The sequence below is a fragment of the Perca flavescens genome, chromosome 12, assembly GCF_004354835.1.
Source record: "Perca flavescens isolate YP-PL-M2 chromosome 12, PFLA_1.0, whole genome shotgun sequence".
NCBI lineage: Eukaryota > Metazoa > Chordata > Actinopteri > Perciformes > Percidae > Perca > Perca flavescens.
This window is the reverse complement of record NC_041342.1, coordinates 17,313,428-17,336,024: the sequence shown is the minus strand read 5'-3', so window position 1 is coordinate 17,336,024 and position 22,597 is coordinate 17,313,428. Positions and strand designations below refer to the sequence as shown.

General features: G+C 40.2%; 3 protein-coding genes across 7 annotated transcripts; all 3 read left to right on the top strand.

Annotated features, from left to right (window-relative positions):
• Positions 1 to 46: 46 nt before the first annotated feature.
• On the top strand, positions 47 to 2,795 carry gng5 (guanine nucleotide binding protein (G protein), gamma 5). Its single transcript, XM_028593057.1, has 3 exons — positions 47 to 226; positions 1,596 to 1,738; positions 2,508 to 2,795. Exons 1-2 carry the CDS (start codon positions 146 to 148, stop codon positions 1,719 to 1,721), a joined length of 207 nt encoding a protein of 68 aa, XP_028448858.1. The 5' UTR covers positions 47 to 145; the 3' UTR covers positions 1,722 to 1,738; positions 2,508 to 2,795.
• Positions 2,796 to 3,969: 1,174 nt separating this feature from the next.
• On the top strand, positions 3,970 to 20,859 carry gpt (glutamic--pyruvic transaminase). Of its 5 annotated transcripts, none has more exons than XM_028593215.1 (12): positions 3,970 to 4,215; positions 9,307 to 9,493; positions 13,579 to 13,668; positions 13,874 to 13,982; positions 14,148 to 14,281; positions 15,064 to 15,307; positions 16,018 to 16,097; positions 16,181 to 16,317; positions 16,473 to 16,647; positions 17,805 to 17,960; positions 19,253 to 19,365; positions 20,224 to 20,859. In XM_028593215.1, exons 1-12 carry the CDS (start codon positions 4,181 to 4,183, stop codon positions 20,312 to 20,314), a joined length of 1,551 nt encoding a protein of 516 aa, XP_028449016.1. In that variant the 5' UTR covers positions 3,970 to 4,180; the 3' UTR covers positions 20,315 to 20,859. The 5 variants fall into 5 exon arrangements, with proteins under 5 accessions (XP_028449016.1, XP_028449019.1, XP_028449018.1 ...); XM_028593217.1 differs by having other exon boundaries at positions 3,972 to 4,074; XM_028593216.1 differs by lacking the exon at positions 3,970 to 4,215 and adding an exon at positions 8,569 to 8,757.
• Positions 4,226 to 6,835, top strand: fuz (fuzzy planar cell polarity protein). Its single transcript, XM_028593219.1, has 2 exons — positions 4,226 to 4,787; positions 4,908 to 6,835. The coding sequence occupies exons 1-2, from the start codon at positions 4,594 to 4,596 to the stop codon at positions 5,899 to 5,901; spliced, it is 1,188 nt and encodes a 395-aa protein (XP_028449020.1). The 5' UTR covers positions 4,226 to 4,593; the 3' UTR covers positions 5,902 to 6,835.
• Positions 20,860 to 22,597: the final 1,738 nt, after the last annotated feature.

Genomic DNA, 22,597 nt, shown 5'->3' with positions numbered 1-22,597 from the left:
CTAGTGGGTTTAAATGGGATCTGCAGTAACAAGTTTTGTACAACCAACCGGAATCCGGATGTCATCATCTTTGCTTTTGTCTTAGCATCCAGCCTAGAATCCCACCCACCGCCCTGCGTTTATTTTTCACAAAAACACATCGAGAATGTCGGGGTCCTCTAATCTTGTAGCTATGAAAAAAATCGTACAGCAGCTCCGTTTCGAGGCGAGCATTAACAGAGTGAAGGTAATTTATGTGCTTATTGTTTTTCTTCCAAATAACTGAGCGGGAAATGTCAATCGCTAACAACGCTAGCTGGTGCCGGAGGCTAGCCGCTAAAGTTAGCCGCTAGTCAACAGGCGTAGCAGGGCGTTTCTTGGACCGAATGGAAGTATTTAAGCCTGCTACATTGTTGAGATTAATCACTAAACATCTGACCGAGTAGAGATAATGTCGAGACCTTTAGCTTGTCACAGAATCTGAATATAAAGATTGCCAGATTCGGGTTGTAACTTAACTTGACGTTACCTTAAAGTAACGTTAAAACGGATGAACTTAAACGTTTTCTAACGTTAGCCACTTGAACATTAACCTGCTTAATAACCCTCTTTAACGCCATTACTTTTCAGAAGTCAAAAGCCATTTTCCCCCCTCATTATTTTCACCAGATAATACTTACATTACCTTTTTTATTTCGTAAAATAAAGGTACAGAGCTAACTAACAAGACAACTTTGAGAAGTCGATTGACTAGATCAATTGAACCAAGTAATACGATTTTAAACAGACCGATAATGTGGGTGTACTCAAGATTATGAATCCAGAAGGTTGGTTTTGAATATTCGGATATTACAATAGTTTTGCTTTTATAATTAGAGGACTCGCAAGCGAAGGGTTAAAAAGTCTAATTGAAGCAGCAGGAGCCCTAGATATGCTCAGTCAAGCTTAATAAACACTTCCTACAATTTCCATAATGTAAATGTAATTCCTGATGCTGTCATCATGGTTATTTTTCAGACTTTGAAAAGCTCCCTCCCGATCCACAGAAAACATTATACAACTGCTTTCAGTGGCTGAGTCCAGGTGTAAAATCAATGGACTTTACCTTTTTAATCAGTCTTTTAAAGACTCTTAATACAACCCTATGTCATGGTTTACATTGTGGTAGGCCCGATACGCTTTTTTGCTTCCCGATACCGATTCCTATACCTGAACTTGCGTATTGGCCGATACCGAGTACCGATCCAATACCAGTGTGTCATATATTTTATTATGTTATAACAACTGTATACTACTATCCCTGTATGGATGTGATATGATTTCTATCTTTGTTGTCTGTCTGGCTCAGGTTAAACTCTTTGTGAAACATGAACAAACACAAACAATGAAGGCCACAGAACTTTCTTTTATTATCCAGTTTGATAGTCAGTTATAATGGAAAAAGAACATAAAAAAAACTACTTTAACTTAGATTTTCTTTAGGGCTTTATTGAGTGGTATCGGATCGGTGCATAAACTCCAGTACTTACCGATACCAGCGTTTTAGGCAGTATCGGAGCCGATACTAGTATCGGTATCGGAACATCTCTACATTGTGGTTCCTCTTTTGTCACCAGGTCTCCCAGGCAGCTGCAGACCTTCAACAGTTTTGCATTCAGAACGCCTTGCAGGACCCTCTGCTCACCGGTGTGTCCTCCAGCACCAACCCTTTCAGGCCACAGAAGGTCTGCTCCTTCTTGTGAAACCACTGCATTCATTGGTGAGTCCGCCACCTTGTTTTCCCATTCAGGCACACACTTGTAAATACAGCACATGCAGTTTTTGCGATTTTTGAAAAGGTCTGAAGAGTAGCTGATGTGCTGGTTAGAAATTCCTTAATTGCATTTTGAAAAAGAAAAGTGTAGGGCTGTCCTCGACTAAAGAAATTCTTAGTCGACTAACGATTTTGTCGACTAATCGATTAGTTGATTTAATTAACAGAGCTGTGCGCTTTGAGAGGTGATTAAGACTAGAAAAGCACAATATAAATGTAGTTAATTAACCATCTGTAAAACTGAGTTTCTCCATAATGAATCCTGCAAAAGCACCACTTTAAATCTTGTGTTTACCATAAATGTGCCCAGAAGTTTCTTGGAAATAAGTAATTAAGCATGAATAAGCTTAAAAAATGACTAATCGACTAAAGAAATCTTAGTCGACTAAGACCAAAACGACCGATTAGTCGACTAATCGACTAAGAGGTGGCAGCCCTAGAAAAGTGTTCTCTTATGTGCATCTCGAAATTCAGTGTTTCAGTGAAATAAAATTCACTATCCCACAATAAAACAGTGACTGAAAGTCAAACATATTTCACGGGGGGGGGGACATCTATAGAAACTTCTCAGATGACTCCAGCATAATGTTTCCTACAAAATTATGAAACACATGTTACTAACTTGGGAACAATATGGATGTTTGGTAATCCAATCCTCAACCTAATCTATTTTCTATTTGTGCCCCTGTTTTTATTTTTTATTTTTGTCCTGCAGGCCTTCATTTTGATGCTACAGGGAAAAGTTGACCTCAACACTGCTCCTCATGCCAAGCCATTATACTGCCACGGGATCTCTCGAGTGTAGAACACATTGGAATCATGTCAGGAAGATGACCATCTATTTTCAGCCACAGTAGAAGAAAGGAGACAGTTTTATTTTTAATGGCACAGTGTGATTTTCGAGGAAATAATCGTGCCTTTTCTATTGTTCTATTTTAGTCATCACTGTTCTGGACTTTTTTGTATTTAATGAATTAAAAAAAAACATTCTTTACTACTCCAATGTTTTATTGATTGGCATTTTCAGTTTTTTTTTCTCCCCTGCAAATTATTTGACATCATTGCATGATAGACATAAGTGGCCACATTATGCTGTCAGAAGTATTTTAGTGTATTCTAGAGGCAAGGCAACCGTAGCAGGTGATGTATAGATTATGAAATGGAAATAAAATGCATTTTCTTAAGTTTTATATTTCAATACAAAACAAAGAAGAGGGATTTTAAAAACTATTTTTGGGCCCAGCTGCCTAATCAGTTTGTGATCCAGCCAGTGTAATAAATGTTAGAAAAACATTTATTACAAAAATTGGGTTGTAGGGGATCATGAGCAGTGGTGGAAGAAGTAAGTATTTCTACTTTGTAAAATATACTTAATAGGCCTTTTTCACAGAAGACATTTTGACATGTCACAGTAGGAACGATGGCCGAATTCCATTTAGCTGCTTCAGTGTCAGGGTGCCTGCTGGGGACTTTCACACTGTCATGGCTTACTGTCTGGGACACTTAAATAGAGCCGGTACTAGTGTTAAGAGTAACACCTGCGACAAGTGAAAAGGGCCCATAACTAACTAAGTCTTGCATTCTAAATTGCATTTAAAAGTACATGAGCATAATCCGTTAAATAAAAATGTAGTATTAAGTATAAGTGACGAGGAAAAGTGACTTGTAATAAATTTACTTGAATAAAGGTCTTTTGGGAAAATAACAAAAACAATGAATTAAAGATATACTCTGTTCAAAACAAAGTCCTTTTAAATAGTCTGGTTCAAAACGATGAAATAAGATTTCATACTGGGATTAATTATCCCCCAACAATGTATCCCTTTTTTCTTTTTGCTGTGTAGCTGTATTCTATCTATGCTTGTGATTATTTCGTAATTTTTTACTAAATATGAAACACATAGGGCTCCATAGAGTAGAAGTATACACTATCATAAAATGGAAACACTTAAGTAGCTAGAGTACAAAGTACCTCAAAATTCTAAAGTACAATATGATCAAAACAAGATGTCTATTAATTAAAATATCAATTGTAGATTTGGTCGGTATACTAATGCATATGTAACTGGTAGTACTTATATGAAGCACACATTCATACAACATTCATCAATTAATGATAAAATACCAGTAATCAAGTCATCCATTATTGAGAAAACTATCGCATCGTCATCCGCTATGGAGCCCGTGATCATCCCTTTCATCCGAAAGCGATTGGTTTGGCTCTCGCGAGAAGTGAACCAACGGACTTCCATGAACTCCGGGGGCTGAACGGCTGAACCCAGGTCGGTCTTCTCGTCCCGCTCCTTCAGCGGTTACACCACAGCTTGTAAATTATAACTGCAGTTCGACCAGCCGAATGAAACCGTCCTCTCCTCACCATTGTGAAGAATGAATTATGGGACAACGTTACTGTGGAAACGACGGTAACTAATTTTGTTAACTTAGCATGTCAAATACGATAAGCTAACAAAAGCAAGTGGTTAATGAGCGCCGATATGTCATGTGCAGGCATTATAGATATGTTCGCTGCATGGTATCTCTTGTCTCGCCGTTGTTTGTACCCGGTTTCAGCCACCTGCAGGGGAATGGTTTAACGTTACGTGATGCTAACGGCTAAACAAGGTGCTCATCCTTACTGATGTAGCTAGCTAACGTTAACGCTAGAACCATATAACTGTTAGCTGTTGTCAGCTTTTGTCATTGTACAATCGGCTCAATGAAGACCGTTAGTTGACTGGCTCAATAATCCGCTGCAGCTGAAAACAATACAAGAGTGCATACGAGAGTGAACCACAGCTAGCATGATGATGCTCCAGCATGGGTCGACGCAGCTCATTTGCCTCACAGCCAGCAGTGGGGTTCCTCTTTTCACAAGGGGAGCCTCCAAACAGCTGCCCTTCTCTGTCATCGGCTCCCTGAATGGTGTCCACATGTTCGGGGGTGGTCAGGGAGTGGTGTTGTCTTGCTGTGAGACTGAAGGTGGGGGTAAAGTGGTGTGGAGAGTTTTCCAGGACAGTGTGATGCTCATCGCTGTGAGCGGAGGTGAACAAGGTGGTGCGTGCAGCAGCAAAGAGGAGCAGGTCCGTTTACAACGGCTCCTGGAGAATGTGTGGAGCTGCATGGTGCTCGTGTTGGGGCAGGATGAGCTGACCAATGTCAGGAATGTTGAGAGGCTGAAGAGGGACTTGCGATCCTGCTTCAGCCTCATTGATCAGCTGTTGGAGGAGAGACAAGAGGGCATCATGGGTAACCTGACGTACTGCGCTGATTCACTGCTGCCTCCAAACCCCACTCTTCTTCAAGAGGCTGTGGATGGCTTTGCCCAGGCTGCAGACAGTGAATTTAGCTGCCTCATCGTCCATGGACGGATAGCTGCAGCAACTGAGAAGTGGTGGCGCCTGGCACCGCAGGAGGTTGTGCTGCTCTCTGCTTTGTTGCGGTCCCTCTCAGCCTCTGGATCAGCCTCTTGTGATTACCCAGTTTTCCTTCCTCAGGGCAGCCCCACCGTGGCCCACCGCCTGCTCCGCTTCCAGCTGCTCCCTGGCGCAGATGTGTGTGTGCTGTGCGGCCCAACCCCGTCCCTGCACAGAGCCGAGAGTGGGCTGGTGGGTCGTTTCTGGACACCCTTGGTGGAGACCCTGAGAGACTGTCTGGCTGTTGGAGAGCGCTGCTTACCAGGATCTGTATCCCTGCGCCCAGATGTGCTGGCACTTCTTCTCATCAATCGTGAAACGCGACGCTCCGTCTCCTGTGTGCGGACTTCCACTAATCATCTGCTCGGTGACCCTCTTTTACCCTCCAAGGCCCGCTGCTGGGAGCTACTGAAGCTCTTCTACATCTTCAGCACGACACGCTACTTCACCCAGGAGGAGATTTTGTGTGCCTTGCCAGAGGAGAGGGCTCAGAGAGGCAACACTGAAGACTTTGTGCTTGGATTCTCCCACCAGCCGCTACAGTGCTATCTAGTTACAGAAGAATGCAAAAGCTATGGACTTCAGACACCACAGCACCAGCTCTTCCTGCTCATCCCACTGTCAGTGCCCACCTTTGCACTGCGTACGGTGGCCACACAGACTCTCTCTGATATAGTTGCAGCCACTGGGTTTTAAGTTGTTTTTTTTTTAAGTTTACATTGTTACATCTTTATTTTTGGTAAACTCAACATCTTTGTCCTAATACTATATTAAATTACAGGTAAATCATTCTAATGTGAATTTAGATTTTGCTTATATTAATGACTGCAAACACATATATGTTGACTAACCGATCTAGAGACATACAAATCAGCTTATCTCTTTTGTACAAAGATTAACAGACCACTGGTAAGAGATGCACAATAGAAAATGATATCACTGTTAATGGTCTCACTGGGTATTTTCACCAAACTACTGCTCAAGAATTGAATAGGCCTACTGATGACACATTTGAAAATGTCATATCAAAGTGAACTGCTTTGAGCTTTATTTTGCATTCAAGAGTTAAGTCACTCTTGCACATTTGAGTCTTACTTCACTGGCTTCAAGGCTGTCCCTCTCACAGTAATGCAAGCTGGTAAGACTTACTGAATAAATACTAATATTATCACTAAGATTGCACTGTAGCCTATTTCCCAATGTATAAGAGACACGTGAAAATGTTACACTGGGATAAATAAGTGCCTTCTGTTTGTCGTTTTGGCATTTTGAATCATTTGGCGGCAATTTCTTGTGGTTTTATTCCTAAATATAGTTAATTTATGTGGGTCTTTGTATCATCGAGTGATTCATTAAAATTTTTCCTTATGCTAATGTGATAATGATAAAGTTTAGAGATGCCGCGTTCGTGTTTTTTGATGGTTTTTTTTTACCGCCAATGCCAGTTGCCGATCGTCAATGAGCCATATCGATCGATAAACAGCCGATACGATTGTTTTGTTATAACGGTTGGTATAGCTGTATGACAGTGTAAGTTTAACTGAAGGTAGTGTATTAGGATCTCCACTAGGTGGCAGCGTAACCTAAACTATAGTGAATGTGAAGTTGCCGTCAGGCTGTATTGAATTTTGGTAGGGGGGGTGCCATCTTGTGAGGAGCTGTTGAACTGTGCCTGCAACGGTGGTTCCCTGCTTACCTTGTTTCTCTTGGGTAAAAAGTTTAAAACTGTCAAATCTGATGGAGAAGGGAAGAAAAAAAGTGCAGGCACAGGTAAACAGATGGCGCCCCCTACAAACATTTATGAAAACAACTATACATTCTCTAGGTGCTGTGCATGATTCTACAGTATATTAAGATATTAAGGATCACAAAAAGTCAATCTTGTCTTCAAGTGCCTTATTGACTGACTCGCTCAGTAATCCGCTTGTTGTGCTAACCTTTGCACATGTTGCTAACAGCGTAATGTTACAGCTAGCTAATATAAGTGTCCGATTGGAACTCATGCTTGTGAACTGAAAACGGGCAAATCTCAACAAAGCTAGAAGTTGACGTCAGCATCCCAGGACCTGTACCTTTGTCACACCCACGGATGTATTAAGAGAACGGTCACGCCCTTTTTTTACATGCTACACAACTGACCTGAGATCAGCTAGTCTTCAGAATCTAGGTCGCGCAGATCTCTGCTATTCCATTACAAAATTCCCTTCTGAAACTTTTTTAGGCAAGAAATACAAAAATTCATGGCTAATTGCAATTTTTTTTTTTGACTGTGTGTCAGAGTTCAGCAGCCGGTGCTGCTGGGTTACTACATCGCCGCCCTGCCTGTCCTCCTTCACGAGACCTCTGAAATTCACAAAAATGCATTAAATTGAAATCCGAAATCGGACAAGTGTTAGCTAAGCTTTGTAAGACCTCGGGGAACCTGTAATATACATGCTGTGATGAAATTCAAACTGTAAATATACTATAGTTATACTGAAGTGTAGCTAGCTAGCCAATTTTTGTGAAACGGCTCATATTTGAGCTTTATATAGTTGATTTCTCGCATAAAATTCTCAGAAGTGAATTTGGTAACGAAACATTGCAGTGTCTGGAATATGAGATTCTGTCGTGTCTCTGATGTGTATGGGGAATCGCTTAACCAATCGGCAAGCAGCTCATCTAGATATTCATATAAATATTCATGAGCATACCATATTTGGAAGAAAAGCTCTTGTTACAAATAGGGCCAAAACACAGGGATGCATAAGGGCCAATAAAATATCAACCAGGCTATTTTCAGCCCAACCAATGTTACATACTCCAACAGTGTGAAATACCCTATATAATCATTCTATCAGATATCAGACATTTTCTTAACAGTTATGAGGCAGACACTTGAAGGAGTTAAGAAGTGTATTCAACTATAAGAAAATAAAAAATCAAAAGCATCTGCTCTAATCTCATACTTATGCAAAACTATCTGTATTCCCCACCACATAATACTATAATTATAGTGACAGTGACTATTGACAAAATACACCCTTATGAACAAATACTTCATCTCATGATAATCCCAGTGTTTTGTGTTGTTTGTAACAGCACTGCTAATTCCAAGAAATGTATTGCAGTCCTACTTTCAGTGTAAATACATAGTTTTACTAGAAGTCACACTGAGGTTCAGTAAGATCGCAGTATGTAGTTCCTAATTTTTAGATGCTCTGCATGCTCATTTTGTGTATTTAAGTTCCTTTGTTTATAGCATGTTTCTAATTATTGTGATTGCAGAATTCTTACAGATTTTGTGAAAGGAATTTGCATTAAACCACCTTAGCAGATAGAGGAAAGTGGGCTTCAGTCCAAAGAGGAGGGGCATTCTTGCACCAAGAAACCTTCAAAGTCTCCACCCAAAACGCATGAGCACCCGGGACAAAAAAAAAAGTGAGGTGCAGGGAGCTCAAGACAAAGTTGGAAGCTGCACCCAGTTCGCTGATATCCCTCTAAACCACGTCTGCAGTCCAAAGCTGTTTCAGCTCGGTAACCGGAGAACCGACCCTGATTGACAGCGGTGCGGTGCGTAACATAACATAACCAAACGGAGGAGAAGGGGGTGGGATGACGGTTGACTTGAAGCCACACAAAGGGGAGGGATAGCCTCCGCTCGCTGGCTGTGGTGTTACCATGTGTGCACGGAGCGATCATACCCAAATCATTTCAGAGTCGAACGCGTAGGGCAGTGTGCGTCGGTGGATGCAGCCGGATCTTTAGAAACTTTGATTCATTTGGTCGAAACCGCACTTGTACTGTAACTTCTGAACGGTCCAAAGGTCTAAAGGCTTAACATTTTAAGCAGCGCGGAAACGCCGCATGCACAATTTTGATTTCCCTCCTCTCGAGTGAAGCATCCGCCGTGGTGCGAGTCGCTGTGCGCCGCAGAGGCTTTATAAGCTACCCAACTTTGTTGAAAGAAGGCCGTTGTAACATGTCGGCCACACGATTAAAGTTGCTGTCACACAGAAACGTCCCGCTTTTAAGCCGGGGTCCAAACGAATTGTTAGCCGGTGGTGGTCCCAGAGTCCGAACACTCACATCTCCAACTCTTTCGTCATCCTCTCCCGGCAGAGCTTTATCGAGTCTGAGCGCGACTCGGCGTGGGCTCCCCAAAGAGAAGATGTCCGAGAATGGAGTGCTGTCCCGGGCCAAGGTGTTGACCATCGACACCATGAACCCCACGGTGAAGAAGGTGGAGTACGCCGTGCGCGGGCCCATCGTGCTGCGGGCTGTGGAGCTGGAGAGGGAGCTCTCTGAGGTTTGTACAGGCCGTCTGTCCTCCGTTCATACCAAAACAATCCTCTATGGACCATACTTTGTGTCTACTCTCTTATTGAAAGCCCCACTCATCTGCTTTCTGTCTTTCATTAAATCAATTAGGCTATAGGCTCATTCTATCTGTCAGACTGTGGTAAAAAAGTTGTGTACCTTTTTTGTAGATCCAAATAAGTGTGTGCCCAATATCAGTTGACATTTGGTACTCCACCTAAAAAAAAGCCATTGAACTGAATTGAAAACTGAAGACAAGAATGGACTTGCCATAATGATCCGTTCATATTCGTTTGAATCTCTTTGAACTTTAACTGTTACTTGGTCTTTTAAAGAAAAACCTTATGATACATAGCAGATTTGATTCAATTTAAAGGGTGCTCTGTAAGCACATTTGCTGCTGGTTAATGGTTGTGCTTTTTGGCTGAGTAGGAATTAAGTCCGCGTCTTTTCATGAGACCTAATTGCAGAACAGCAGGTTTCCCTTCCTGGTTATACTCTCACTATTACCACATTATCCCAAAAGTGAACTCTGTGTGTTATCACTTGCTGTGCTGATTACACACCGTCTAATCAAAGTCCATCAGGTAGTCCGTAATTCCTGAGGAGCTCGCTCATGTCAGAAAGTCATTAGTCTAGGATGATGTTAATGTATAACCTGTTTTTAAGCAGCTATCTCTAAATCACAGTTGCTTCTGGGAAGATCTTCAGTGAGAGGTTAAGGTCCACAGTGTCACTGTCTGACCTATGCACATACATGATGCCTCACTTTACCTCTGATATTCCTCAATGTTCAATATGTCCTACTTCGCTGAACTGTCCACGATTGTACCTTTTTAACAACTGGGCAAAAAAACATCGTGTTATCTTTGTAGTGACTGGTCCTCTGAAGAGTAAAAAAATAGGCTCTCAGCTCTTGTAGCATTTTAAGTCAGCTCTTCTAAATCCATTGTATTTGATTTGTTTTTATCAAAGATATATAGGCCAGTTCCAGCTTGTTGGCATTACACAGACCATTTGTGCATTTCTTTTTGTTTTTATGCTATATTCGATTCCTTCCTCTCACACAGTTTATGGTGATGTGGCAACCAGCTGTTATTCTACCGAGTGCAGTCTGGTGTGAAAACTGTCCTCTTTTGAGTGCTTTGCTCATGAAGGGATGAGTATTGCAAACAGGTTCTTGCACAGGTAAAAGGGCCAGCAGGGACTGTAATGACAGGGGCACCAATGATTTTATGTTCTGTTTGCTTTGACCAATGCTTGTCCGCAGCTGACCAATGATCAAATTGATATTTGCATGTTCAAAAAGCATAATAAATTGCTGGTGGATTCAGCTTGTAAAATCTAGTCAATTACAATACCTCTTACAACTGCTAAATAACTTATATTCATCACATTTCTATCTAGGACAGGGGAAGCACTGCGATTTCTTTGTTTTTTTTTACTGCAGACTGGCCCGCTGCCAGTCTTTTCAATAGTACAGCACCCAGCCAGAAGGTAAAAATGTACCCTAAATCATCTACAGTCCTCCCAACTTTTTAGATTTTTTTTTTTTACTGTTGTTCTTTTGTCAAAAACACGTTCCCCTTCATTTTACGAACTCCTCCCTTGTGGTTTCAATGGTGTTGCATTTCTTTGGGAAATGGGTCACAGTGCTACGCACACACACATATGAACGCACACTGTGATACCCTACTCCAGTTTCCTACACACACCTTGTTTTTTGGAACTGAGGTCTTGCTCTTCATTTGCAGTACAAGTGCGGCCTTTTTTCTTGTTGTATACAATATATTTATTTTGTTAGATTTTCCGAACAGGGAATGGAAACAAGACAGACTTTGAGCCATCTTTATGCACCAGTTAACAAGTGCACAAATAAAGGCTTCACATGCAGTTATTACATTGTGTTCTTTTTTTTTCCTAATGAGCTGCCAGTGAATGGGGTCCTTTCTGACTGTCGCTATAGGGACAGACCATAGATTCACCAGGCTAGTTTTTTTTTTTTTCAAAATTTTTCCACATATTCTGCCAGAATAAAAGGCAATATGCAAATCTCCAAAAATGTTTTCCATTGTACAAATAATGAGTGTATTTAGTCTTCGCTTACTCAGAACTTGAAAAATTAGATTTTTTATATAGTTTATGATTAAGTTAAACATGTATCAGCTTAAGTCACATTATTTACAATGACTTTTACTGTTTTACGCATTAATGAAATGTTTTCTTGGTCGAGCCTTGGGAGTAAAAATAAATACTGCCTGAGATTTACATCAAGAGCGCAGTTTTACCTTCTGTATTGTTTGCTGGACAGTTTTATCAGCGATGGCGAACAAAAAGCCACTGGCTTTTCGAGTCTATTCTCAGGAGCAGGGGTCAGTGTGTTTCTAAAAGATCCCCATAATGAATGGGCGGTACTTTTGACCCAGGGGTGTTATTCTCCCGGTATAATGTTATTGGTACAGACTGAGAGACGCCTCTTAACGTGTGACCAATGAGAGAGCCGGAGACTCAAGCAATCATCTGAACTGGATTGGACAAGCCAAACAAACAGGTTGTTTTGATTTCCACAGGGTGTCAGCATGAGGTTCCAGCTGTGGCTTTTCTGCAGTGTCATGCTGTACCTAACATCTGGTGTTAACAGCATGTTTGTGTGTGCGCGTGTTTGTTTGTGCACGTGTTTGCCTGCATTGCTGTTTGTTGTCTGTCAGTGGTCTCAGTTGCTCAAGAGATCATCTTTCAGAAACATTATATTAGTGGCCTGGAAGGCAGTAAATGAATACCTTTATTTTGGTAATACAGTATATTATCCTAATTATTTTTGACCTTGTTTACTGCTTGCTGCAGTCATATATCCAGTTCTGTTTCAGGCCACACTAAGGAGGTTAAAAGTCTCTGGGTAATGTGTGTCTCTGTGTTTGTGTGTCAGAAGGACAATGCTATCAGTACGATAAGGTAGTTTGCACAGGTCAAAACTTAGTTGCCATGTTTGTACCTACTATCTGCATCAAGACTGTTGCAAAAACACTAAAGTGCGTGTAAGAGGAATGGAAAAAAAGTGTAGAGAATGAACCACTGACACCTTACATTAGCTTTCCTGAGTAATCATGAAAGTGAATTGTTATTGGGGTATTTATGGCACACACTTACACAACATACTTTCATAAATGCACACAATACAACTACTAACACATTTAAACCTCGTGTGTGTGTGTGTGTTCGTGTGTGTGTTCATGTGTATTCGTGTGTGTGTTCATGTGTGTTCGTGTGTGTGTTCATGTGTGTTCGTGTGTGTGTTCATGTGTGTTTGTGTGTGTGTTCATGTGTGTTCGTGTTCCTTGTCTTTGTTGTCAAAAACGCCACAGGCTATATTCAAATGGTGCTCTCCTCCTGAAGAAGAAGAACCACATTTATTTATTATTTGTTTTATTACTGATTTGATTGATTAAATCAAATGAGAATTGACCTAAAAGTACAAACGTTTGAATTTGAATTGTGTTTTAATGTACCTAAACAGTGTTATGCTAATATATAGGTAAACCTGCCTGTTTGGAGGCACTTTACTTTGGCCTGGATGTAGGAGTAGCTGTGAGTCTGGAGTCCAGAAAGGCTAACCTTTCGGACATGATACAGAAGTGATGGCTCATAGTTAATTGAGCACCTAAGCTTGGTGGATATTTTAATTTCCACCATTTCTTTATGAACCTGCAGGGAAGTCACTGGTTCAGTCCAAGCAACAGCCAATCTAATCTATCCCACAAAGTGGTTATTAGTAAACCACCAAACCCGCTGTGCACTCAGCAGCTGCTGGGCTCTCAGCCTCTTGTGGAATGACTGTTTATAGAAACGTATGTATGTGTTTAAGCTTGTGTGTGGGCGCAGTGTCAAAGGTGTTTAGGTGCAGCGGGTGTTCTCAGCCAACCCCATTCATTGGTAATTCTAGTCAGCTTTGGTAATGGGCAGTCACATTTCTTGTGTACAAAGTGAAAAGATTCTCTCATTGTTGTTTACACTTTTGTCCATTCTTCAGATGTATAATCTTTTTATTTATTTTTTTGTCGTGTTAACGCTCTGCAGGGAATGAAGAAGCCCTTTTCGGAAGTCATCAAGGCCAACATTGGTGACGCTCATGCTATGGGCCAGCAGCCAATCACTTTCTTCCGACAGGTCTGCTCCTAAACCTTACCCCTACCTCTTATCTAAATTTAGCACCTCACTTCTGACTTTGTCTGTGTCTATGAAACAGATTTCCTCCTTAATGAAGTTGGTGTACTTTTACAAAAAAAAATGTCCTGTCTTATGCAGTAATCTGTGCAGGGTTTAGCATATTGTCCCCTCCACCCTTCATCCTCACACCTCTCTTTGTTTCAAGGTCTTGGCGCTGTGCTCTTACCCCGAACTGCTGAATGACAGCACATTCCCAGAGGATGCTAAAAGTAGAGCACGCCGCATTCTGCAGTCCTGTGGAGGGAACAGTATGGGTGCGTTGGTTTTCTGCACTAGCACAATGAGCCTTGTGTAACCCCAGTTGCTAATTATCACCTTTCTCTTTGTGTTAAATGCAGCTTTCTGCTGGTTTGGCTTGTTATATTAAAGATTAAAGTTGTCATAGCAGCTTGCATTGTCTCCATCTAAATCTCCCTCAGGTTCCTACACGGCCAGTCAGGGCATAGACTCTGTGCGTCAGGATGTGGCCCGCTACATTGAGCGAAGAGATGGCGGTGTGCCCTGCGACCCAGACGACATTTATCTCACCACAGGGGCCAGCGACGGCATTGTGGTACAAAACACCTCATCTTTCAAACTGACTTTGTGTCTCTATTGTACTTTTGATCATGTGTGTTTTGTAAGTTAAAAGTTACCAGATGTCTCAATCATTTGTAAGGTAATTTATTAACATTGAACCGACAAAACAAATGTATTTTGGAGTGAACCCTTCATGAGTGGGTTAACTGTCTTTAAAGGACACATCACACAAGCTGCAACTAGCAGGAAAATAAACACCTGCGAGAGAAAAAGTAGCATTTATATAAGATCAACAAGAATCAACAAAGAAATGTGGCTCGTAACCATTTAAAAACCTGGTTTAACATACTCACAACTCCTTGTACTAGGTTGTCTATGAGTTTAACCCTTGTGTTGTCTTCCCGTCAACAGCGAAAACAAACTTACTTTTTTTTTTTTTTTTGTCAAATTTGACCCGAGGAAAACATGAGGGTTAAGAATGATGTTCCCTGTTCATACTGTTTCAATTCAAGTAGTTTACAGAGTCCTGATGAGTTACAACAGAAAATGAAGCACACTTTTGTATAGCAGTAATGTTTTGTCATCATCAAACTGTGCATGATGTGTTCTTTAAAAAGAGAACTGACTGCATGCTGTTATGACAGTTTAATGCCAAAACATAGATGCAGAGCACTCAACACTCTTTTCCTTTTCCGATCTTTAACTCAAATTTGTACGCCTATAAAGTGTCATGCAGACAAAGCTACAATGTGTATATATAATTCTAAAATATACAGCTGACATATCTTTCTTATACTCCCTATCCTGCACTATAAGACCATGCTGAAGCTGCTGGTGTGTGGCGAGGGTGCGACCCGTACAGGCGTCATGATCTCCATACCTCAGTATCCCCTGTACTCGGCTGCGTTGGCCGAATTGGGCGCCGTGCAGATCAACTATTACCTTAATGAGGAGAAGTGCTGGAGTATGGACATCAGCGAGCTGCAGCGCGCCCTGGATGAGGCCCGGCGCCACTGCAACCCCCGAGCGCTGTGCGTCATCAACCCTGGAAACCCCACCGGTGAAGTTTCCTTCCTTTCTTTTTGTAGAAGTGACTAGATTGTTAGTAGTTGTCAGTATTTCTACATATTAAATCATCTCGTTCAGCACTCTAGATAATCAAGTATAAGTTTAAGGAGATAGACAATTAAAAAGGACTTGAAAGTGAAAATGTCAAATTAGGTTTCAGGTCTATTTGCATTATCTAATGTATGTATTCTTCAAATTTTAAATGATTAAGCAGTTAAGCGGAAAAGTAAAATTTTTCACTTTGGAAACTATTTAGACAAAAAATTATTAAAAACCTCTATCCACCGAGGAAGACTGCAAGATGTGGTTAAAAGCCTAAAAACTTTGAGTCAAGTTTTTGTTGGGGGGTCAGTTTACCACACAATGTAGTCAGAGACAATTTGGCCTCAATTTTAAAGACCAATAGATTATTGGGGGCAATTCTTGGAGAGTTTACAGAGATGGGGACAGGAATAAAATGTAATTGGCTGGAATTAATGGGACGTTGCCGTGTAACCTGAAACTATTAGGTCCACCAGAAGGCCCAGGAATGAAAAAATTAGATGCTTTTTGCATGAGTTGCACACATAATTTTGTATCTCTGTAGCCACACATTCCATGCACTACTGAAAGAAGAGCCACTAGATGGCAGTAAATGGACATAACTGCCTGGCTAACCACCACTTCAAACCTTTCCCCTTAACTCCTCCTTCATGTTCACAGGTCAGGTTCAGAGCAGACAGTGCATTGAGGACGTAATCCGATTTGCAGCAAATGAACGTCTCCTCCTCATGGCTGATGAGGTACCGTCTCTCCGCATCTCTTTGAACATCTGCCTGCGTTATTGTTTTTCTGTACCTGATGTCATTCTGTCTTCATCTCCCAGGTGTACCAGGACAATGTGTATGCTGAAGGTTGCCAGTTCCACTCTTTTAAGAAGGTTCTGTTTGAAATGGGGCCAGAGTACTCTGATACAGTGGAACTGGTATCTTTCCACTCCACCTCCAAATGTTACATGGGAGAGTAAGCAATTCTACTCGACTACATGCTGGGATAAATCTGTCAAACAAAACAAAAAACTAGTTGTAACTTGCTCTCAGTCTTTTTCTGTCGTTTTCTTTCTTACATTGTTTTTTGTTGTTGTTGTGTTGCATCCTAATGTTTTCTCTCCCTCTCAGGTGTGGCTTCCGTGGAGGCTACATGGAGATCATCAACATGGACGATGAGGTGAAGGCCCAGCTGACCAAGCTCGTGTCTGTCCGTCTGTGTCCTCCTGTCCCTGGACAGGCTCTAATGGACCTGGTGGTCAACCCCCCTCAGCCTGGGGAACCCTCGCACGACAACTTTATCAAGGTACACACTCTACAGCCCATAAGCAGAAGGGGTTTGATTTTGATTTGATATTGATTTACACACGGACACCAGTATCATTATTCATTATCTTTGCAATACGCAATCACTACACTGCTATTGATTGTGGATTTTACCTAGTGATTTATTTATTTATTTTTTGCTTTAATGGACTCTTAAGTTTTCTCTTAAGCTAATTTTAACACACTCAAAACATCTGAAATACTGTGATAATTAAGGTGCTAGTTCAACCGTTTGATAGTTATGGCTGCTTGACTTTAAAAAAAAAAAAGAAATGTCTGGTACATGTACATGTTGCTATGTTAAACATGGCCTCGACTGTATGCCTTTTGTTACTGTTACACTGTTTTATCTCAAATCTCCGTAAAACTGAATACAGTCAATATGCAGTATTTCCTGTTATATCCCATTATACTACTGTTCTATGAAAACTGTCATTCCTGTAGTTCATTTTTAAGATTATTTTGACTGACTGACTTGTTTGTAATGTATCACAATAGTGTTGTATCGTGAGTTACACCATGCACAAAGCTGCTTTTTGAAAATCTTTATAGTAGCATAAGTGATTTATGAAACTCCCTCATACATCTTATTATCAAATGATCTTGCTTTGTTTACCTCATGGCATTCATATGGTCCATGTTTACACTTACGGTAAAATATCTGGCATTACCATTCATCTGTCTCGTGGAGCGTACCGAAGTCTGGAGAAGTTTTTAGCAGAAAACTTTGTTAGAAAAGGCCTGAGACACAGTTGGCCATCGCTTCACTTCCAACTAATAATCAGAATCGCAATCAAATAAGGGTTAATTGCCACAGTAAGTCATTTGCCTTGAATGGTGCATACATACACAAACAAACATATTAAACATAAATAAGAAATAAATTATAAACACAGAAACAAATATATAAAATAGCTAATTAGCCTAAGAAAAAGGAGGCTGAGGCAGGGGATGACTTAATGGTACTGAAACATAAACTTTTCTATAATGGGTCATTTGTTGTCATTTGCTTTAGGATCTAAAAAGAAGAAATATCACCAGAGAACCGGAGAGTCTTGATAACATCTCTTTGGTTTACTTTCTGTTCTCTCTGTCCTCTCTATTCTATGTTTCCTCTATTCTCTCTCCCACACCCAGGAGCGCACAATCACCTTAAGTGCCTTAGCAGAGAAGGCCAAGCTCACAGAGCAGGTTCTGAATACTATTCAAGGCATCAGCTGTAATCCTGTTCAGGGCGCTATGTACTCCTTCCCTCGCATAACCATCCCTGAAAAGGCCATCCAAGAGGCCATGGTATGTCTGCTCTTATAAAAGTTTCAATGATTGAAGTTTGACTGTGTTGGCGCTCCAAGGAAATTACATTGATGAGGATTAAATGGATGTTACAGTACAAGCTTTTCTACTCATCTATCACTAATCGATTAATCATTTGGTCTTATTATTATTATTATTATTATTATTATTATTATTATGTTTCTCCATGGCCTTAATAGCCCTCATTACTCATGTTCCACTTGTACACAAGACCAACATCTCATACTCTACACTATGCTAGATAGCATAGCTCTTTAGCCAGGTTCAGTACACTGGGCATTCACCACCCTGTTTGCTAAATGAAACCAATGATTTCCAATGGCTTGTGTTGTCAAATCTGTCCCGAGGTTCTGTTCAGTAGGAATTTCAGGGAGGGCTGATGAGTCGAGCCACTGAGAATCTGATTTGCCTTACAGAGGATAAGGTCAGAGTACAGCTGACCCACCGACACCTGATCAATCCCAGTGACTTGCTCACCATCTTGATCACACACACAGTCTTAGCATTGCTTAGTTTTTGCCTATGTTATTCCCCAAAACAACACATGAAGACAGAGCTTCTTTGACTACACACAGCATTACCTTTGGCAGTTTGAATAGAACTTCTGTGCGGTTTATTGAGCTTGTTCTTGATGTCAATACTCAGCTACTTCTAAGGCTGAGACATTTGAAAACGGATTTAAAAAAATTAAATAAAAAAAGCAGTTTTGCAAAAGCTTTTGCTCCAGGAGATGAGTCACTTAAGATTTATTGTACCTCAAATAGTACTCCATCTTTTTCAATCTTAAGTTATCTTTGTACCACCACCAACATGTTTTGAACTCTGAAGGGCACCTGTGAAGATAAAACCATGAAATTGTTGAATACAGTTATTAACACAGTAAAAATGAATTAACTTAAAGAGCTTTTGAGGAGTTTTTTTTTTTTCCCTCAGAAATATAAGCACTGTATAATTATTTGTGATTACCCATTTTGATGTTGGAAGAACATCAATGGACTGTTACCAAAAAAAAAGCACAATTAACTGTTTCTGCTTTTCATTTGGTCCGATTCTGCTTTAAAGGGATTCGATTTTCTACAAATAAGAAAATGTTAAGAATGTCAGTGTTGTGTTGGACATGTAGCTACAGTGGTCCACTACTATTGGCTGCACTTGTGTGTGTATATAAATTAAAAGTAGCTACATTTTTAAACAAATACTTGAAGTCATCTCATGCCAGCAGAATATTAAGCCTCCCATGGTGCTTTAAGGTGTCATGCCCTCTCTGTTAGGACAAAGGTCAGGAGCCAGATATGTTTTACTGCATGAAGATGCTGGAGGAGACGGGGATCTGCCTCGTACCTGGAAGCGGCTTTGGTCAGACAGATGGAACCTACCACTTCAGGTACAGACCAATTATATACTGTGTATTTATAAAATAAGTATATCTCTAATATTTATTTCTTCTAGAATTGCAACTAACAATTGTTACCATTATCTGCCGATTATTTTTGGATTAACATTACATTTTTTGATCTTTTTAAAAATGTCAGAAAATATTGAAAAATGCCAGTCACAGTTCCCTCGTGCCCAAGTTGATTTTTAGTTGAATTGCAGTCCTCAAGATTTCTTGATTATCAAAAGTATTCTGACAATTGATTGATTGATTGATTGATTGATCGTTTCAGCTGTAGTTTCTTTTGTGGCTAAAAATTCCTTGGCCAAAGTGTCTGAGCTTGTTGTAAAATAAAAGTAAGTTTGACATTGAAGCCCCTTTCAGACATCCATCTCTTAATGTAAATCTGACTGCAATTTAGTATGTTGGTCTCACTTTGAATGAGCGCATGGGTTATGTAAAAGTCAGAGGTTACAAAATAAAAAATAAAAAATTATAATTTGCTTCATTGCCAACTGCTTGGTTGAAATATTGCGCGTGCATCGTGGTTCTTTCTGTAAATCATATCCGTAAGTCATATCTGAATGAAACTATAAGGAACATTGACGTAAAAGTCACCTGTAAGTCAGAATGTCAAAAAGGGAACACTTTGGCAGATGGGTGAAGCCATCAATGTTACATATTCCATGAAAAGGGCTTGATGGAAGACACTCTTTAGTTATTGAATTACTTTACAAGATGATTTTTAAGCGATTCTTCAACATCCATAATAATATTCAACTCTTAGCCAAGACATCTGCTGTTAATACATCACTCAGTTACGCCACTAATGTTTGTCTTTCTTTTCTTCCTCCCCGTCCCTCCCAGAATGACTATCTTGCCACCGACAGACAAGCTGACGATCCTGCTGAACAAAGTCAAGGAGTTCCACCAGAAATTCACACAGCAGTATTCTTAAATTGCCCCATCTCTTCCTCTTATTACCAAGGGAGGAACCCGCCAACCACAACAAAAAGAACTCAGCCAATCAGAATTCATCTGTCACTAATAAGTGCCTTTTCTACCTACGGCGGCTCTGGTGGTCTCTGTGATGATGCACTTCAGCCTCTACAGCTATCTCATTTGGACATTCGCAGATGGTACACAAGGCACTGTTTTGTGTTAGCAAACAAAAGAAAACTGGAAATGAAGAGATTAATTCAGAGGTGTGTGGGAAGCTTGGTATGAAAATATGGTTTTAACTTTGAAGAATATATGTAGTAGGTCTGTGTATTTGTGACTATGACAGATAGATTGTCTATGTGAATACCAAGATGAAATAAAAAGGTACAATTGAAGAAAAAGGTAATGAAGCTTTAAATCTTTTAGAATGTTTACAACTGGTTATAATATTGCATTCCTGCAGGCAGTACTTGACAAGGAGAACATGCAGAAAAGTCCCTCTTTGCATAACAATTCAGAAAGGATTTTGGAGAATGAAAATAAATGTAACATGCAATATTATGTCTTGTTATTTTTGGAAAGAGCTATCAGATTTGTTTAGAGTTCTGACAAATAGGTCGTTTTCCTTTTTAACCATGAACATTTTTTCACATTTCTTCATATCATACTTTTGTCTGTCCTATATTTGAAAAGACAACTTTGAAACCCTTTTTAGCCTCAGTTTATGCAACATAAACTTACAGTGAGTAGTCATTTTACATCTCTGCATTCATTTACTGGAATAGTTCATTCGTAAAATGTTACTCATTTAAGAGAACAGGAGGGTTACTGAATGTAATGTTTGACAGAAAAACAACCCGTTTCCTCTTAATTCATAAGCAATAAAAAACACACCCTTGCTCAACTCCTTTGACCCAGGGATGTTGCTGCTACTGCCTTGTTTGGTCTGCTATGATGACCAATATCAAAGTGTAATTTTAGCGAACTTGTGATTAATATTGCGATGTAACTGACATTAGTGAGTCACTTGGCTTTACTTTTCTCTCATATGGAGCTCAGCGTAAATTCTTTCAGGAAGACTTCTAAACTTAATCACTTCTCTCTCTCTAAACTGAACAGATTTTAGAGGGGTTTACTTTTCTTTTAACCAATCAGAAGCGGCCATGAATTTCACGAGCCAATCACAGCATGACATCCCTGTTTTAAACCTGTCTCTCTCTGCTGCGCAGTTTTCATTTCAGGCTAAGAGCCAGACCCTTTGCTCCTCCGGTCTTCATCATGCACGGCTCCTGGTTCCTCCTCCTCCGGCAGGTCACTGCCACTGTCTTCGGGCTCCTCACGCCACCATCAGTGTCTAGACTCCATCGGGGGATTATCTTTTGGCTTTCTACCCCTTTAAAAAAAATATAATTTCATAACGATGGAGTCTAATCTCCAAAGACTGTACATTTCATATCGTGCATACGTACACATCTTTGCATATCTGCAACGAAGTCTCTCCTCATTGAAATGGTACTCAAGTGTTTTTATTACAAAAGTAAGTCAAGAAATGAACACACTGTGCCCATTCCATGAGCGTTTATTTAGAGTGGTGTTTCAGGCCAACTCATTAATGTACGTCCAATATTCACTAAACCAATATATGGATTAATTCTCATTGGGAGAGGCTGAACTCATAATTAGTCAAGTCATGTGGACCAGTGATTCTTATAGTGGGGTCCATGGCACTCTACCAGGGAGTCAGTGAAATGCCTTCAGATTCATTAATTTAAATTATCATGATATCAACATTTGTATTTTTTTATATATTATATATACAAATCTATAATTCAGAATCTGCAAATATGTTTAATGTATGTCTAACATCTTTCTAATATGTTCTTTTGTGTTGTTCTTTCACATAACTAAGAATATAGTTTAAAAACTAGGTTAGGTCAAATTATTCCAAGGGGACATGCATGAGGGAATCCCCAGTATATTATCTATGTTGTAAGGTGTTTGTGGCTGAAAAAAGATTGAGAACCTCTCAATTTCCACTAGCAATAAAGAGTCGGGTTGCTCCTCAGATGTCACACATATGTTTGGGAACTGTCACCTCAAATATTGTTGTTCAGCTTGATTTCAGGCTCAGAATGTTGAACATGTAGAAACTGCATATATTAATCTGTCATATATTTTATTGCCTAGTTTGCATTATCCAAGCAGGCTGGGATGATGGATGGTAGGTGGAGGGTCTGTGTGTGTGTGTGTGTGTGTGTGTGTGTGTGTGTGTGTGTGTGTGTGTGTGTGTGTGTGTGTG